General features: G+C 35.7%; 1 protein-coding gene across 11 annotated transcripts in view; it reads left to right on the forward strand.

Moving 5' to 3' along the window:
• Positions 1 to 19,288, forward strand: part of CADPS2 (calcium dependent secretion activator 2) — a 311,398-nt gene that overhangs the window by 234,723 nt on the left and 57,387 nt on the right. For all 11 annotated transcript variants that reach the window (XR_010828792.1, XM_066990707.1, XM_066990733.1 and 8 more), the window contains 2 exons: positions 10,323 to 10,426; positions 13,934 to 14,090. Coding sequence is in view for 10 of the 11 variants with exons in the window: in XM_066990707.1 (XP_066846808.1) it covers positions 10,323 to 10,426; positions 13,934 to 14,090 (261 nt within the window). In the remaining variant the exon portion in view is untranslated. The remainder of the gene's footprint in view (positions 1 to 10,322; positions 10,427 to 13,933; positions 14,091 to 19,288) is intronic.

Raw genomic sequence — 19,288 nt, forward strand, 5'->3', positions numbered from 1 at the left:
CTTCTGCCAGTAAGTTTTAATAAAAGGAATGAGAATAAATTCAATTAAAATCAGGGCAAATAGTTACTGTGTAGTGTGCAATTGCTCAAAGACAACTCACAGTTGTCATCCCAATATTTCTTTCTCTCAGACAGACTGCCAAAGGCTGAATAACTGTTAACTCCATACAATAGAGGGTCAGGAGCAACTCAACAGTTGCTTTTTTTTAAAGGACACTGATCGTTAACATACTCATTACATACAAGTTTCTAAAGGAAAGGGTAGTATGTAAATGCCCTCAAGGCTCAGAAGGATCTGTCTGACTTAAAAAGAAGAACACTACAAACATTATTGAAATTGAGAAGACAAGTGGAGAGAGTCATTGTACCTGGAGAGGACTTGATTAAAGCTCTCCATGCATGTTCATTTCACTGAACAAACAAAAACGAATGAGTTGCACAGCTGCATAGCACCTTCTTGGTCTCTGTTGTGCAACTAAAATGGAAATATGAGAATACAATCAAATATTCCTGATTTCAGTGTTGGAACAAAGGTCTGGAAAGGAACCTGTGGACCGTTAGGGCTTCATCCTGATACCTCCTTCATAAATGTACCCAAATCCTGCCTTAACAGCTGGGCTGAGCTGTTCTTTGTTCCATATTTCTTCCCCTTTTCTGCCCCCTGCTTCAACCATGTTAAGGCCATTTCAAGTCCTTCTTGCTCTGTAAGTTAGGAATCACCTTACAGTCAAGTTACTACCTATTTTTAGCACACTACCCTTAGCCTTTATCTCAGATAGTTCCTCCCTTCATTAGCTTCATATCCAATCCCTCCTTACTCTATGATGTGTTTAGACAATTGTTTTATACTTACACAACTTACTTTTTAATAGCCTTTCATTATCTTTTAGTCTTTTGTTCCTTAGTTTTATCATCTTAGAAGCCTTTCTCTATTAAAGTTTGAATTGAGCCTTCTTGAACATTGGTGGCTGTGCAAAGTCATGTCCATGTAATGCCTTTCACAGTTCTCAGTCTACACCAGTATGGTGTGGTTGCACACTAATGGCTAGCTAAGCTCCACCATGCTACTCCTTCACCCTTATTCTCTTCCCCTACTCCACGTGGGGTCCCTCCCACAGGATACCGTCTTTCCCAAACCGATCCTGCGGGGGTTTCCCACAGGTAGCAGCTCTTCAAGAACTGCTCCAATATGGGTCGGTACTATCCAGTCTGTCCGTCAGGAGCAAACTGCTCCAGTACGTATCCTGGATGAGTGGCAGCTCTTGACAGACCTGCTCCTGTGTGGGCTCCTCTCCACAGGTGCAGCTCTGGCCTATAGTCTGCTTCCCACAGGGCTTCTCCACAGGCCACAGCCTCCTCCAGGTCACATCCACCTGCTCCACCGATGGCTCCTCCACAGGCTGCAGCATGGAGATCTGCTCCATGTGGGACCCATGGGCTGCAGGGGGACAGCCTGCTCCACTATCGGCCTCTCCATGGGCTGCAGGGCTCCTGGAGCACATTTTCCCCCTCCCTCTTCACTGACCTTGGTGTCTGCTGGGCTGGTTCTCTCATTTTTTCTCACTCCTCCCTCCCATCTGCTGTTGCACAGAAGTTCTTTCCCTTCCTTAAATCTGCCCTCCCAGAGGCCCAACCAATATCGCTCCCTGGCTCGGCTCTGGCCAGCAGCAGGTCCCTTTTGGAGCCAACTGGAGCTGGCTCTGATCTAACACAGGGCAGCTGCTGGGTTCTGCTCACAGGGGCCACCCCTGCAGCCCCCTCGCTGCCAAACCCTTGCCACATAAGCCCCATACAACCATAAATGCTTAATGTAATATATTTGAGAAATGCTGGTGTTTTCCTGTCCATATCAGGCTTGTGGCACACAGCTGTTCTGTGAAAAGTTAATACAATCCAGTCTTTAGAGGCTGATCATTTCCAACTGCTGAGTTATAGCAAATGTTTACTGCTGTTCATTTGTCAAGTGCATTGCCCTTCCTCTTAAAGTATTATATTTTGTTTTTCTTTCACATTCTTCGGTGTTCTCCAATTTTTCTGTTACTGCATTTTGACCCTGCTCTCTACTCCCAGTGTTTTACAACATTGTTATCAGCACACTCTTAAAGTCTTCATTCTGAAGTCATTGGTGGAAATATTAAAGAAGCTCAGTCCTACAGTGGATCCTCAAGGAACTCCTCAAGAAACCTTTCTTTGCTCTTTCTCAACACTATCCATAGCCTTTCTCTTGAGGGAGCTTCTTTATCCAACACACGGTTTCTTTTTTAATCCTCATTTTTGTCGGCTTAACTGGTAGTCTTCCCATGAGGCACCGTATCAAATGCTTTAGTAAAGTCAGAATAGATGAGATCTACGGAATTCCTTTCCTAAGAAAATATCTGATCAAGAACAGCCACTGCACAAGTCTAGTGCAAACTACATTTGCAAATATGTTACATTTTATTGTTTTCATTGTATATCCTCAATTAGTCATTTCTTCAAATTTCCTTTTAAAGTTAATCGTCAGCATCACTTTTCCTCACTCTTTACCTGCAAGCATTAGGTTTGCTCTTGTCATCTTTCAGTAACTCTCAAAAATTTAGACTCTTAAAATTGTTAGATTGATGAAAAACTAAGTCTGCACTTTCAAGTGCCAGTTGTCTGGCACTAGGATGTCAATTATTCAGCTCCCTTAATTCATGGAGCTCTTCAGTTTGCCATGTTTGTTACCTCTGAGTTTTCTTCCACGGGAACAGAAAGTGCTAAGAACATTAGCTCTTGCCCCCTTTGAAGAGAAATTATAAGCAAGGAAAGGAAGAAAATACCAAGTGCTAGTATCTGATCTGTGTTTCCAAAAACAGAATACAAAGCATCATAAATTAGGTGACTTTGATCAGTAATTAAAAAATGAGATTTCTTGTTGTCTCTGAATTTTTGCTACTGCTTTTACCTCTTCGGATTTCATGTTTCCTTTTTCTTTTTTCTTTTTTTTTTTTTTTCCCCAGCTTCACATGAACCAATAGGTTCTCGTTTTTGTAAAGAAATCTGATTGTTCCGTGAAGGTAATTCCATTGAATATGATAATAAATTTGAAAAAGCTGAGAACATTGTAGTGTCACCCACTTTATAAAACAATAGGTTATGAACTAGGAGATGTAAACTCTAACTTCCTACAAATCTCATAATCTTTGTGTACAAAGAGGGTAATGTTAATTAATTTTAAAACTATTTTGTCTCCAGAATTTAAAATCCTATTTAATTCTTAGAAAGCAATTATGAAAGACTGATTTCAACTTCACAATTAAAGCTAAATTCCATTATTTATATAAGGCTAGAATTCTTTTTTAATCAGAAAAATATAGCATGTCCTCCCAGATGTCCACTCCTTACTTTTTCATTGCAGAATTAATTCTGTGAGAATTTGCAAGAAAATCCACCAAGGTCAAATCTAAATTATCTGCCAGTGGGTTATCCTAGTTGTGGATTAACTCTGGAGAGTCAGTTCAGGTCTAGTAGCATATATTAGCTCCAGTTTATTGTCATTTATACTCCCTTTGTTACAAGTCTAGAAGCAGTACTGCTGGTTTACATGTCAAAAAGTCTGAATTAGCTGGCCCTACTGGAGCAGAATTGGCTTCATACAGCTCAAATTATGATGCATTTTATTATCAAATTATATTATGGCCTTTTACTTCAGGGTTTTCCTGTCATCTACTCTGCATTGGTATGAATTCACTTTCAGGCTCTGATTTGGAGTGAATCAGTCAGACACTATAGCAAGAGAGCTGGTATAAAATAAAGGACAGTTCATTCAGACTCCATGCACTATGATTGGATCTGGAAAGATGTACACATACTTTAGGTCCCTTTGCACAATATCTGGACAGGCAGTGTTTCTTCAGAAACTCTAAGACTTCCTCAAGCCATACACTGCTGTGTGCACATAACATCCTTGAAGGAGTTTGATTGGGTTGTTAAGTCAGGAGAAGAGGAGGCTCAGGGGAGACCTTATTGATCTCTACAACTACCTGAAAGGAAGGTGTGGGGACCTGGGGGTCGGCCTCTTCTCACAGGTGACTAACGATAGGACTAGAGGGAATGGCCTCACGTTGTGCCAGCGGAGGTTCAGGTTGGAAATTAGGAGACATTTCTTCTCAGAAGGAGTAGTCAGGCATTGGAATGGGTTACCCAGGGAGGTGGTGGAGTCACTGTGCTCGGGTGCTCAAGGACAGGTTGGATGTGGTTTTTAGGGACATGGTTTAGTGGGTGACATTGGTGGTAGGGTGATGGTTGGACCAGATGATCTTGAAGGTCTTTTCCAACCTTAGTGATTCTATGGTTATCATTCTATGAATGTAATTGCTCACAGTCATCGCATTATTTGCCCTCTTGTGGGTCTAATTCTGGCGCACGCATACAAATGCATTAGTTGATGGTTAAACCTCTACGTCAGTGGACAACTTATACTTTCTCTGTGTTTGATTGCCGGTAGCAGTAATGTTAAGTAGCACAAGAGCTGAGTTCTGACAGTGACCAGTGCAACAGTGCTGCTGAAAATCAAAACAAATGCCAATTATCATACATAAAAGATCAAAATGCAAATTGATGGTCTGTTGCAGTTTGGCATGAAATGAGATGAATGAAATCGTAAGCTGCAGCACAGAAGTCTCCAGACCCATCTAGCTCTCTGGATGTGGTGATGCCAATAGGCACATTGAGACTGTGAACTCAGGGTCTCTCTCAGCTTCCTTGGCTATGGCAGGAAGTGATGATCCAAAGGAGGAGCTGTTCTTAAGCATCACACAACTACTTGCCTTTTTTCTAGTATCCCTACTATTAGTCAATAGAAGATCCGCTGGTGTGGGGACAACCTGGCTGTCATGAGTGTCTTGGTTTAAATAGGCTTGTTGGAGGAAGGATGAAATATTGGACTGGGAAAATGAGTAAGGTATATATGCTGTTCCACAGTGGGAAGACCACCAGACCAGAAATGGGAACCTGCTTGTTGCACTGTGTTCGTAAGTGAGGAGAATAATCACCTCTTTAATTAGGAGAGTCCTCTGCTCAGTCATCATCTGGAGAATAGTACTACCCAAGCACCTTCTCCTTGTCCCTATTTCTGCTTGTAGCAGATCCCATCCTGCTGATCAGTATCATAGTGATTCTGCTGGGAAGACAGATTTCCTCACTCCATTCCCCACCAAGAAAGACAGAGCTCAGGTGTTGAGCTTGGTTAATTGTCATGGTTCTTGGCTCAAAGGCTAAGCAAGAACACTTGGAAATACAAAACAAGGTTGTGATGGAATGTTATAAAGCATAGAATTTACTACTGTGTAATAGTCATTCACAAAACCAATAGCACAATACAACATTGCTAAAGTAAGCATTAAAAGAATTAAGAAGAGGTTAATTGAGAGACCTAACAAATTGCACATCAATCGGTAATTGCCACTATATCAGCAGAGTTCTAGAAGGGATTTTTTTGTGTGTGCTAGACCTGATGCTATTTCACATTTTCATGTTCAGTGGGCATAGATGTAAAATCTTTGCTTAAAGTTATATAATAACTTTAATATTGCAAAGACCTGTGGAAAGTAATGGTAACAAAACATTGGTGTGATCGGGAGTGCTTGGAAACCTTAATTCTTTCAAGCCAAATATGTTCCAATATAAGTAATGCAAACATACACACTGTAAAATAATAACTCTAGCATAGAAAGGAATGCAGGACATACAGAATATGGGATTGTACCTGGTAGACATTCATTCTGAAGTGCATTTGGAGTAAAAGCAGACAAGCAGCTTATCAAGCTCCCAGTACCCAGATGTGGCAGAACGAGGCAGCATTAGTAAAGTTGTGAGAGCATCTGGCATAGCTTAGTAGTTGAGTCATCCTGTAGTCAATATTTTTAAGATCTGTTAAAAAATTGATAGAGTACAGAAAAGAGCTAAAAGTATTTTTAATGATGGCAAAAGCATACAGTTGAAGGATTCTGTTGGTTCAGATCCTTAAAGATAAGTGGCTTATATCAGAGTGCAGAATACCTTCACAGAGGAAAAACAAACAGGAAGGGAAACATCCCTTCACTTGGCAGAGAAAGGCATAGTAAGACCAAACAGCTGAAGCCAAGCAAACGCCAATGAGAAATTTAACACACACATTTAACAGTGATGGTGCTTACATGCAGAGGGGTAGGGGAGTGAACAAGCAAAGTGAGTTTTACAGTTGTCTTCAAAGATGAAATCTTTTCTGGAAAGCAAATATAAGTTAGGCTTCAGACAAACTGGGCTTAGTAAAGGAGGTACTGGGAGAAGTTCTTTGACCTGTGTAACATGGGAGGTCAGACTGGATGATCTGACATTCCCTTCTGGCCTTAAACTCCATCTGTCCATGAAGCAGTCACCTTTTCATTTCAATAGCTTTTTACTCAGTTAACTTATCTCATTTAACAATTTTTTCCTTGGTACCTATGTGACTCACTGATAATGTCTACTTGAGAAAACATCCATTATTCACAAAGCCTGTTTTGCTTTTTCTTTTTGGCAGAATGTGAAGCAGAAAACAGATGATTGATGGCTTTTTCTGTTTATTTTCTAAAAGATGTCAAGCAGCATATTTACTGACTCGACTCCTACAGCAACTTGTTAGTTTAAGCAGTGTAAACACATCTTAACAACCCTTAGTAATTGTGGGGAGAAAGACATGATAAATATAATGAAAACTGACAACACTGATTTCTATTTTTTTTTTTTTTTTTTTTTTACACTTATGAAGACAAACAGTGTTGTGATGTTTTGGATGTTCTAAAACTTCCAGATAATAATTTATTGGTACTCCCATTTCAAATATACTACCTGTTTGGTTAAAAAAAAATAAAAAATAAAAATTAAAGTTACTATTTAGTTCTTTTTTCTCAAATTACTTCACAGCCACTTGTTTATACACTCATGTAAATTATGGTAATTCTGTCTGTAAACCCATGCTCCCATGCTTACAAGATTTTGGAAAAATAAATGTCATTAGATAGTGAAAAAGTAATTGATGTAGTAATTTACATACAGAAAAAGTGGCTTTATATGAAGACTAAGTGAAATGTGGAGAAGCACATACCTTCCAAACAAAATTGCCTAATAGATTAGTTCTTTGACAAAGTAGACGACAACAAAATTAGAGAGGTTTGTCCAAGGATGCAGAATAAGTGCAGATAGTTACTGCATTTTCTTAACAGCAAATCTGATGGTTGAAAAATAATGATTTTTAAAATATCATTGAAAGCTGTATGAAGCATCAAGAGTAATTTGCATTTTAATTAGTAGAAAGTAGTTTCCAAGTACATGGAGAATTTCATGCAAATGTGAGACTAGAATTCATGGAGACTAATTTCTCCCACAATTTTAGGCATTCCTACTATGAAACATCATTTCAAAATTTGCCATATTCACCTCAAAAGGAAATTCAGGTTTCTTAACCTCTTCTTTCTCCTCAACACGCTGATCCTATTGAAAAACTACTGAACATTAGTCCTATAATGACTGGAATCCTTGCAATTTCTTTGATTTGTTTTGATGCCAGCATCATCCCTGATAGTAAATAGGTCTTCTCTTTCGATAGTGTTTATCGATCTGATGGATATGTAGGAGCACTTTTGATCCACTCTCTCATCTTTCATTTTATTAGACTTCTTATGCCTTTAAAGCAAACATACCAACCAACCAAGAAAAAAACAAAACTCCTCTGCTTATCCTTTCAATGCCATTTCTGATTGAAATTCATCATTTCAACACAGATGATCTCTGTATTTCCCAAGTGCTAGCTCAATTGAATTAATATTTCCTAGAGCCTGTATTTCTCTTCCTCATGATATCATCATAGGTGTGGTTCAGGATAATCTTACGTTAACTAGTAAATCTTTGGTCTTTTTCCAGCCCTCCCTGATGAAGTATGTTTAATAACGTTTTTAGGCTGTCTTGAACTTATTCCAGGTATGGAATAAGCGAACTTATTCCAATGCAAAAATTAAAATTAAGTTAAAATAAAATAAAATAAAATAAAATAAAATGATCAATATATAGATATATATTTTTAATAGTTTAGAGGTTGTTTAATGTCATTAGAAATGAATACAATTGTGAATGCAGTTATTTTGCTTGCTTAGTTAATGCTAAAATCTATGAAGAACAGGCTGAATTTGTAATAAAGTGAGTTGTTTATGCTGAAATCAGATGTGCCAGTCTTGCTCTGTATTACTATCACTGTTTTTTTCCTAACAATTATTGCATCAGTGATACTGATACCAATGTATTAGTTGTATGAATGGTATTTGTTGTGTATAGATGGAGAGGAAGATGCTTACCACTAGAAGAAACAGCAGGTTCTGTCCAGGATAAACACAGAAACCAGTTTAAGACTGAATCTAAACAGTAGCCTTTATGCTATAACCTGACAGGGGATGGACCAGTCCTTTCTAAACTCACTTAGTTTAAACATTAATATAGTTCTGGTTATACTCACATAAAGAGTTCTAGAGTATCAAATTTTTTAAATATTCAAATTCAGTAAAATATTAATAGCCATGATCTCGACACAGTGGATATAGTTTTGTGTCCTGGTGTGTGTTTTGTGCTTAGTCAATGTTCATACAAAAACCCTTTCTTCAGTTAGATCGTGGTTTTGGAAATCGTATTATATGAATGAGTCTGCTTATGTGGTGTATATTAATGAGCTTTGAGGTTTGTTTGTAGTTACTTCAGTAGCTAATTTGCTTGCTTTGTTATTGGCATTAGGATAATGTGTTTTTATAGTCACCTTTAAGTATGTGTTTGATGGAGGTTCGAATGCACTCTTTCTTCAAAAATTGCATTAAAGCTCTGTTTCATAAAGGTACTGTGCATCAGAGTGTTAGCCTTGAAGAATTGGACAAGGTCACCTGCCTTTAAGATGTCTGAAAAGTTGTTTTGACTTGCCAGAAATGTTAAGTGTTTAAATATATTTAGTGCATGCAGTTTGATATTCTTACTGACAGCTAGGAGATCGTGTAAGTTTTTTAATTAATCTGATAATGTTCCATGTCATGATGAATGCATGAAGTGGGAAAAAATATCAGCTGAAATTTCTGTATATGATGGCATGTATTCATGTGAATCACTATTCATGTGATCTGTGAATATGCACAGAAAACAAGGAAATAGGATTCATGAGACTTTCCCTCACCTTGTGTTATCAATTTCATAAGTCAACTACAAACCTATTCAATGTGACCCACCTGCTAATTAAAAATACTTTATATGACTATATTGTATGTCATAATTCCATCCCATAGTTTGTCATCTGGGAGAAGAGCTTTGTTGAATAAGCAGCCTCGGATACCTAATACCGAAATTCTTCCAAGCTATAAAAATATGTAGCTGGAAAAATTACTTTCAATAATTAATCTATGCTTGTAGAAATCTCTGTTATTCCATTCCCTTGTCTCTCATGACTATTCCTGCGATATTCCTGTAGTCCTATGACTTTTTTTTTTTTAATTTAAAACTAAACTGATTTTAATTGCTCTGAAAGACTTTTAGTTACATCTGTTTTACCTGTGCTGTTTGCTTTCTTTTTGAAATCTGCTCTTTATAAAGAATGATTCTCATGTCATTTGTAACTTTTGCATTTGTCCTTGTTTTCTTTTATTTGGAGTTTTCAGTCAGTTTGTGTCAATTCTGTTATAGCGTGTGTTTTATAGTGCTACCTTTTACTGAATACTGAATAGAGTGATTAGATTCAGTCTTATTAGTGAACAGAAGGTAGAAATAAGTTATTTGAATAATTATTGTTCTGCACTTTTCTTATTTTTAAACATGCCTAAAATGTCACGTCTTATTTAGATAAAACGTTTGGAATTTTTCACTGCTGCAAAATGCATGAATCTTGCTGATGACAGTAATGAGTCATCTAGTGAGAATGGCATTGTATTGAGCGTACAATAACAAAAAGGGTCTCGAGTGTCTGCTGTCTTTGTATCTCTGACCTTGAAGAGAATTAGAACTTGCTTGTTGCAGAAGTTGAGCATCTAATACATTGATGCACCTGTTAGTTCTCACATATTAAATCAGATAATGTTTATAATGATCAGTAATTCTTTGTGAAGTATTTTCTCTTTCTTGTGATCTGGGCATTCAGCTGCATTTACTTACATTAAATAATTGTCTTCAACATGTGAAATTGCTTATGCTACAGAAAATTGTAACTTTGCACTATCCCCATTCCTTTCTGACATCATTTTCTCTTACTACAAACAAACATATTCATTGTATCTTATTTCTAACTAAAGCAATTTTGGTTGGCTTTTTATATTCACATAGAGGCCATGAACCAAGCAACACCTGCTAGAAAACTGGAAGAGGTTCTTCACCTTGCAGAACTCTGTATTGAAGTATTGCAACAAAATGAAGAACATCACTCAGAGGTGAGGCTGTAACTGTAGAGAATGGTTTGTTCCTACATTTTTTCTCTCCTGATGTGAAGCATTTCTGTCAAGAAACATTTTAGCTTTACTTTCTGACATATGTTTAAGGCAGTTCACATTTACAGAGGAATAAGGGACTTGAAGCTTATGAAAAGTGAAGTGACATAAAATTCTACTTGAATCGCTTGAATGTATTGTAGGTACAGAAACGAAAATTAAAGAGCATAAAATAGAGAAAACATCTTTGTGCCAGAGGTGGTGAAATGGTATGGAAAACATTCATAGCCCTATACAGTTGTTCCTTCCAACTTTAAACCTCTCATTCAAAATAGAAAGAAAATGTGACTCAATGCTAGTTTCCATCATGCTGTTTAGGTCTTGATTTTAAGATTAAAATAATGACAGGTATAATAATCACATTCAGATTGCTCTTCTGTTAATTGGAAAAGTAATTGTTTTAAACTTGCACTTTTTAAAATAGCACTATAAGGTAGAAAATATAAAACAACAATTTTACATTTCTTACTCTCAAATCTTTTGCTTTGTGATGCGGAAACCATAATATTTAGAATATTTAGAATTGCAACACCTTTTATATCAAGGTACTACAAAAATAAACTTGACCAGGTAAACATAATTGTACATATTATTAACATTTAATTAATAAATATAGTTTTCTAAGGTTCAGGAAATTGTTTTTAAAATGTTCTAAAAAAATCAATAAATATTTTTGAGGAAAATATACAAAGAGATAAACATGATTTAGTATATGTAGTTATAAATATGATCATTCAAAACATCTGGTTTAATATCACACTATGGAATCTAGTTTTTAGCCTACATCTGTCATGTGTGAACTTGTTATAGATATTTTATCCTATACTGAAGAAACAGCTGTTTCAATGATTTGAAATGAATTCCCTGGAGGTCCTATTCTACACTACTGTTGCCACTGTGTTACTCTGTAATGATTACTTAATAATATATATATATATTGTTGTCTTTGTCTTTTGAGGAACTGCATTAATGTAAGAATATTAGACTTCTGTGGAAAAGAACACAAAAGAAACAGATCAAATGATATGTGTATGATTGAACATCCCTGTTCAAAAATTACTGTCCATACTATGTGCAGTCAGAGATGTGGTATTTTTCAGCAGGATAAATATATTGCACATGCCTTCAGAAAAATCAGTTCAGCAAAAGTTTCCAGTCTAAGACAGCTTGAAAACATTAATGATAATTTTAAGACTATTTTCCCCTTCCTTGTTTTATGTAACATATGTTCAATTTTGCTGACATTTATAGAACATGAAAAAATTCAGTATTAAAATATATATGAGAAAAAGATCACAAAAATTATACACTCCCTACGTACAACTGAAAACTAAGTATGGTGACTTCACATTGTAATGTTAAGTAAATGTTCAGTGTTTGATGGTGCAATTGATGAAAAGAATCGGTAATCTCTAAAACAGTTTGTCACACTTTTTAATACTAGATTTTTTTTTTTATTCACAACACTTCCAAATTTCTGGGATTCCCAAAGGGAAGAGAGGTATGTGACTTACGATGAACTAAGCATTATTATTCACTATTTAGAGCATGGAACAGTGCATTGAATGTGTAGCATAAATTGTGCTGATTATTTCAGGTGTTGTATTGCCACATTTCTGTGTCTTTCTATAATCTCAAAACTTTAATCTTCCTTTAATCAGGTCAGTGCTATTGTTCTCTTAGAATGTGTGTCACCAGTTGCTAATTGCCTTTAGCCTATTTTCATATTATCCATTATGACTGAACAACTATCTTAGCTGTGGTATTTGTTATTCTGTTCTTGCTGCCTAAGCAGTGATGGGTAGTTTTGGAGAGGGTCTGAAGAATTTCCGTCTGGATTCATTCAAAGTGTCATTTGCAAAGGGGAAGAAGATGGAAAGAGAATGTGCAGTTTTGCTCTGGTTTGGGGTTGGGTTGTTTCTTTTGAATTTTTTGGCAATATTTTTAAAAAACAATTTTGAAAAGAGACTCCTAGCAATGAGTATATATACATTCCTTTTCTTCTTTCTTTATTTCTTTTCTAGTTATTTTTTAGGGTAAGAATGTTTCTGTAAGGAGCTTCCATTTAAGCAGGATTTACTAATGAGAAACTTATTCCAGTTTGAGGAAAAAGACTACATTTTAAACTCTTGCCAAAATTTTTGAAGCCTCATCTGTCTTTTTCACTGTGATGTCAATCATCATCCTTAAGTCCTGACAATACAACACGTTAAGTGTCTTTCAGTGATGCTTTCAGGATGCTAAACATTTCTTGAAAATATTTGCCAATTCATCTTTTCTCCATTTAAGCTGCAATCATCCACCCAAAAATGTATTATAGGCGACCATCAGAAAGTCCGGGAGGCAAGAACATATTTGTAGACAACTTTTCAAATGTTATCTCTTACTCAATGCCTTTTGGGCCTGAGTAGATAAAGTCTGCATACCTAGGACCTGCATTTCAGAAATGCAAGTGAGTATTTCTATGACTTTATTTGAAGTTGTGGGACCTCAGCACTTGCATAGATCAAGTTGTGCATGTCCCATATCGGTAACTCAAAAGTATTCAAAACAAGTTATTTGAAGACAGGGGAATAGGTTTGAAAGCAAAAACTTTTTCTTATCTAGTATGCGTAGGTATTTCTTACCTTCAGATTTTTCATTAATACTGAACAAAACATTCTCAGCAGTGTGTGATACTCATCCTGTTTCATAAGCTCACTTCACCTTCATCTTTAACTCCAGGCTCACAGCTTCCTCTGATTCAGTTTCAATACTGACCTTTCAAAACCTAGATTTGAACAACAGTAAAAAGGTACAAGAATTACATATGAAGCAGTCTTTAATGTGGAGCTGGCTTTACTTACTGATGCACTGTTTCTCACAATTTCATCTTTTAATCTAATATTGCCTAAGAATCTTAATTTTTTACCAACATTTTTAACATGTTCTTAAGGTGCTGAAAATTAGTAGAGACCTTCAAGAAATAATACTTGGCATTAAAACCAAGCCTTTTGATTAAGAAATGAGGGCAAAATGTATATACATCAATTAAATGAAAAATAAACTAATCTAATTATGTATAGCTTGAAAATTAAATGAAATCAAGAAAAGCGTATATAAAAAAGGATAAGGCCCTTTTTATTTTCTTCGCTCTAGCCTCAGGATATCCTATGATTCTATGATTTATAGTCCTTTTCAAATGGAGTGCTTGGCAAGTCTTTTGGTGGAAAGGTTGCTTTTTATTTGTTTTACATTTTTGTTCTATCCTCTTTCCCAGTGAAATCAATTTGATTTCTTATATTATTGATGCAAGGTTTTACAAAATATTTTCACATTTTTCTCTTTGGCCCTTTCAGACACTCTGAATAAGATAGGACAAGCAGTGACATATCCAAATGTATTTTGCTATAGATCCAACACATCTGTTTGTGACTTGTGCTGAGTAATTCTGTTTTATCACATTTGCAGGCATTTGCTTGGTGGCCAGAATTACTGGCTGAGCATGCAGAGAAGTTTTTGTCTCTTTATTCTGTTGATATGGATTCAGCACTTGAGGCACAGCCGCAGGACTCCTGGGACAGCTTCCCACTTTTCCAACTGCTGAATAACTCCCTCAGAAACGACAGTAAGATCTTATTTTTTTTGCTGTGTGCATAAGATGTTTTCAATGTCCCCACACCCTAGAAATTTGTTTCTAGTTAATATAATTCTCAAAATAAAAGCATCAGTGTCTGTGTCTATAATATATATATATCTTGGTGCTCCATTTTTTGTAATTTGAGTATTTTCTCTTTATCCGTGCACCATTTAATTCCTTATTCTGGCTACCATTGAATATCACAGATTTTGCTTACTTTTAAAGTAATGATGTACAAGTAGCATAATAGGTATTTAATATTTCGTGTTTGATCTGTACTGCTTAAATAAAATTGAAGTTAATATTTCCTTCTAAGCTTTCATATATGCTAGTTTCAGACCAGTTATTATGTTTGTAAAGGTGTTGTAGGCACAGCATAAATGGGGGAAAATACACCCAGCAAATCAGTATTGTTTTCACTTTGTGTATTGTTGTATCATTATTTAAGTTGGTGACCAAAATTTGTTAACTTGCTTTAATTTATCTTCAAAGAGACAGTTTTCATTTTTTTATAATAGTTTAGTGATCTCCTAGGCATGTTTAGTGTAAAAGTGATTTTAATAATGGAATTACAGAAATAAAAAGTGAAACACAAGAAAATTAATTAGATATTATTTTTAAAACATCAAATTTTACCTTATTTTACAGGGAAATAATTTTCATAGCATTTTAAAGCACCATAAAGAAAAAAATGTTAAAAGTGTTTGTGCTGTTTTACATGCTTATTAATATTCTAGTTTTTAAAAATGAGAAAATTACCTGCCGTTTGTTGTTTGTTTTTATTATTATTATTATTATTATTATTATCATTATTATTATTATAGAGATACAAATGCTATTATTTCTAGTCAATTATTGAAGTTGTTCTGAATTTTGATTTTTTTATTATTATTACAGATACAAACAATCAATTTTAACTCTTCCTGGAAAATCTATTTCATGTCTGTGGAAGTTCAATAGCTTTTAAGAGTTTTAGCTCTGTGTAGGGAAACTGTATGACTGAAAGAATGGAAAATAGTATTGAAGAGCTTTTCTCCAAGGCGACACGTACTGCAACCTTTATTATTTATCATTGTATATTGTTACCCTTAGCTGCCAAGTGTTTATTGAAATATCTAGGTCATTTCAGTATAGTACCTCTTGGGCACAGCACCATATCATGAAATGGAGCAACTAGCAAATGTCCAGATCACTGTAACACGATAGATGACTACTTTCATGGAGGGAAGGGGGCAAGTGGACAGGGCTACTAAACTAAAGCTGAATCTTAAACAGAATTCTTGAGAGTCACTGTTACTGCACCACATTGGTTATGGTCTAGGGCAGAGCGTCGGAACATTAACATCCAGTCTTAGAGGTCTCTTTTCATGAATTATGTTTCTGTACCCTTACACACAGCAACACATTAAATGCCATATTCTTGATGATTTCTTTTTTCACGTGTTGTCTTAGTGAAAGAAAATGTGTCTCCCTTCATTTAAGATATTTGAAAATGATTGGTCTGGATCCCTTTTTGGACAAACAAACTACACAGAATTGCCATGCTGGTGGGTAATTTAAGCTTGATTTAGAAAGCTGCTCAGAAGGGTGTAGGAATCATGCAATTTTGGGGCAGATCTCGTAAAAGAGTTAGGCTCCTGCAGAGTGGGTTCCACATTACTTTAAATGGCTGTCTGATCCTCTGCATAAGGTCTAAAATCCAGACTAAAAATCTGACATCTATACTCAGCACACAGTGGGAATTAGGCATGAAAAAGAAAGCAGTACACCAATGGGGTTAGCATGAGGTTAGCATTAGGAAACACTAGCCACAAGCTACCATGTCTGGACTGTTGCCCCATTCTGAAGTTGAAACTCATAAGAAGAGCACCTTCAAAGAGGTGCTTCTACATCCTTTACTGAAAGCTCCCCTCAAGCCCAAGCTAAGGCCTACAGATCTGCAAATTCATGTCACCTTTGCAAGCGTAATGGCTCTTCCAGTGTTTTCAGCACCTTCACTTGGCTTCAGTGACAATGGTATAGGATACCATTCTCCCCATAAACTACATTATTTGAATAAAACTTGGTTTGGGAGCAAAGAGATAGTCCTAAGCAGTGTATTTAATGCCATCTTGGATGAGGAATAAATGGAGACCAGGTTATCTGATTCAATTTTCTTTGGAAATTTCTGTGACCTTACTCTGTTGTACGTGCTTGCCACTATTTCCATATTCAGCTACATTTTTAAATAACAGCAGTGATTGCTTTTTTTTTTTATATGGCTAATGCTGACAGTATAGTGAGACCCTCTAATCCTGCCTAGTTTCTGGATAATAAAGTGGTTCTGACAGTAATGATATACTAAAATGGTACTAAATAGTCGTGGAGTGCAAAGGTCAAAGAGAAGTTAGATGTTCTGAGGTTTTGGTTTCTGAAAGCTGTGGAGATATTTTTCAGTAATCCTGAAAGGTGGATTTGTAGCACCAGTTTTAACTACCTGAGTCATTTGTGTTCTTTTGTGCATTGGTTCCAAGCTGACAGAGGTAAAAGAAACAAACAGAGGTTGTCCTTATATCCAAAGAAGGGAAGGCCTACATGCTGGTAGGCTACTAATTTTTCTTTTCTTAAAAGATTGCACGTATAATAATGCTAAATGATTCAATCAGCCTTGAGAAAGACATTTTATGAAAACTTGGGGAAATATTTTTTCACGTCAAAGCAATTATTAGCAAGATTGTAAAGCCTGAACGATAAAAAAATGACTGCTGTATGAAATGTCACACCTGTATACCAATTTCAGTAATTCCCTAATGGTAATAGATATAGTAAACGACGGTTTCTGGCAAGTGAAAGCCATCTGGAAAATTATACCCTACTTTTCCCCAGAACTCTTGGAAAGCAACCATGGAAATTAGTCACCTTTTAATCGGTGGATATCTTAGCAAGTGGCAAGTGATCATTCTACCAAGAACTAATTCCCAAGTGAAATATAACCACAGTACTTATTCTTTAATTAACATCCTTTTCACCTTGCAAGTGCGTTAAAGCCATTAGAAATAGCTCCCCATGCTTATATAATCAATTTTACAGTCTTCCAAAATGAAATAAATAATTCTGGTTTTACCCTAAATGAAAACCTTTTCCTGAAAACTATCACATAAAGATGGATTTAGAAAAAAATCTAAAAAGGGAAAAACTGGAATGTGGCCTCATGAGGATAAAAAGGCTAGTGTTAATAATTAACAAGGAGAGTGAAGTGGAGTAAATTAGCCATAATAGAGCCCACAGTGACTGGCAAAGTCACCTCTCATTATCAAAAAACTCATTAGGAAATGAAGAGGTGGAAGTCCCACTGGGTTATTCTCACTCTCCAGCTATATCAGAGATTACTTTTCAGATTTCTTTCAAATAAAGAACTGTTAGGTCACCATATTGCATATTAGGTTAATCTTCAGTGAAATTTGGAGGACTGACACCTGTGTGTTATTCTATCTCAAGAGCTTTAAATGAGCTCAAAGTCTTCAATGCAGGAGTCAGCTTTCATGTAAACCTGACATGAGCAAACTCCAAACGATAAAGAAACATTTACAGCATTAAAACAAACTTTTATGTATGATTATATTATAACTATGTCACCAAAATACAAGTTTTGCAAGAACAAAAATGCATAGTCTTTACTACTCAAATAAATCAAATGTGTATATAGAATACAAAATGTTGTACGTGATTAAAGCCAAATACTTCAAAGCCAGTATTCATTTTACAATGAGAAGAAAATGCATTTTCCAATGAAGTATATTACTGTTCATGAAGTAAAAGAAGGAGGAAGTCCTGACTGAAGCTTTCTTCACATTTCCATTATGGAGGTCTCCATTTTGAGTCACTTTAAGTTTTTCCTTTTTTTTCTGACCTTCTTCCACAAAAATGAAGAGGTTTGTTCAGAGTTCATCAGTGATTATTTTTCTGTTGTTTTAAGTCAAAGAGAAGAACTACTTTAAAAAAATGGAGGGAGCTGTATGACCTTCCTATCTTATAAAATATTTCAGCTTTTCTGACAGGAACTTAGAAATAACAAAAAGTGATGACAAACTGGCATGTACTGTGGAGGTAGGTAATAGATTGTAGATAACTTTGTTGTGAATTTTCAAAATCTGAAGGTTTGAAAAAAATACTGTAGCTGCTTTTATAATATATATTTTAATGATCTCCAAAGTTTCTATTGTTCATGCACAATTGTGCCTGACTGTACAAAGCTTTACAGGTTGTACAGAGATAACAGTATCCAATATCTCTCTATGATAGCAATGATTTTTTTCCAGAATTGGGTATTTGTAGAAGAAAGGCATGGTTGTCCCAGGACTGTATCGTATTTTCTGTAATGAAGACTTTACTTTTTCTCCACTGAGCCTGTAAATTACGTTATGAAAGGGACTGCCTTAGAGGGCTATTTACTTTCTGTAGTTATTTAATTATTCAGAGTAATCTTTTTTTTTTTAGTGTTTCAAGAAAGACAGTTGTCAATTCCTCTTGGTTTAAGATGGTGTTAGATCTTTTACTGGCATGTACATAATTTCATGAAGTGTTTCTATATTTAGCTTACTTTAGAGGTTTATTAATTTGTACATCTCAATATTCTGCTCCTTCCCAATTTTTTTTCCATTCTAATGTCAATGAACTTTAGCTGTGTTATTTGCTGACGTGATACACTGTGCTATGTGCTGTTGCTCAGCATTATCGCATTAGTGTTTTGTGATGAGCATTGGCACAAATCAGTCAAAACTAGGAGTATTATAAAGTTAATTCATAATCTTTGTTTTCCATCAAATATCCCTCAGCAAAATACATGTGTACCTGTTCTAATGCAACCATGGCACACCTGTCTGATAAAGCTGACTTAGAAAAAAAAACAACTTGAGAGTTAGCCTCTTGGAACACATTGCCATTATCATGACTATTGATTGAAAACAGGATTTCTCTGTTAGTAGTAGCATAGTGGCAAATAGTTTCAAAACTAGCACCATCTTCCTTCTTTGTTACAGGCTTTGCACCACTTTCGTACTAGAAATTATGTATACCATAATAGCCTCCATCTCAAACTATAGGATAGAGATAGAGAACAATTAGGATTCAAGATAATCAAGGCAAACTTTATATCCACAGAGATACCTCTCATCAAACCTTACATGCTGCATTAATTGTATTGGGAC

This window comes from Anser cygnoides, chromosome 1 (genome assembly GCF_040182565.1).
Source record: "Anser cygnoides isolate HZ-2024a breed goose chromosome 1, Taihu_goose_T2T_genome, whole genome shotgun sequence".
NCBI classification, from domain to species: Eukaryota; Metazoa; Chordata; class Aves; order Anseriformes; family Anatidae; genus Anser; species Anser cygnoides.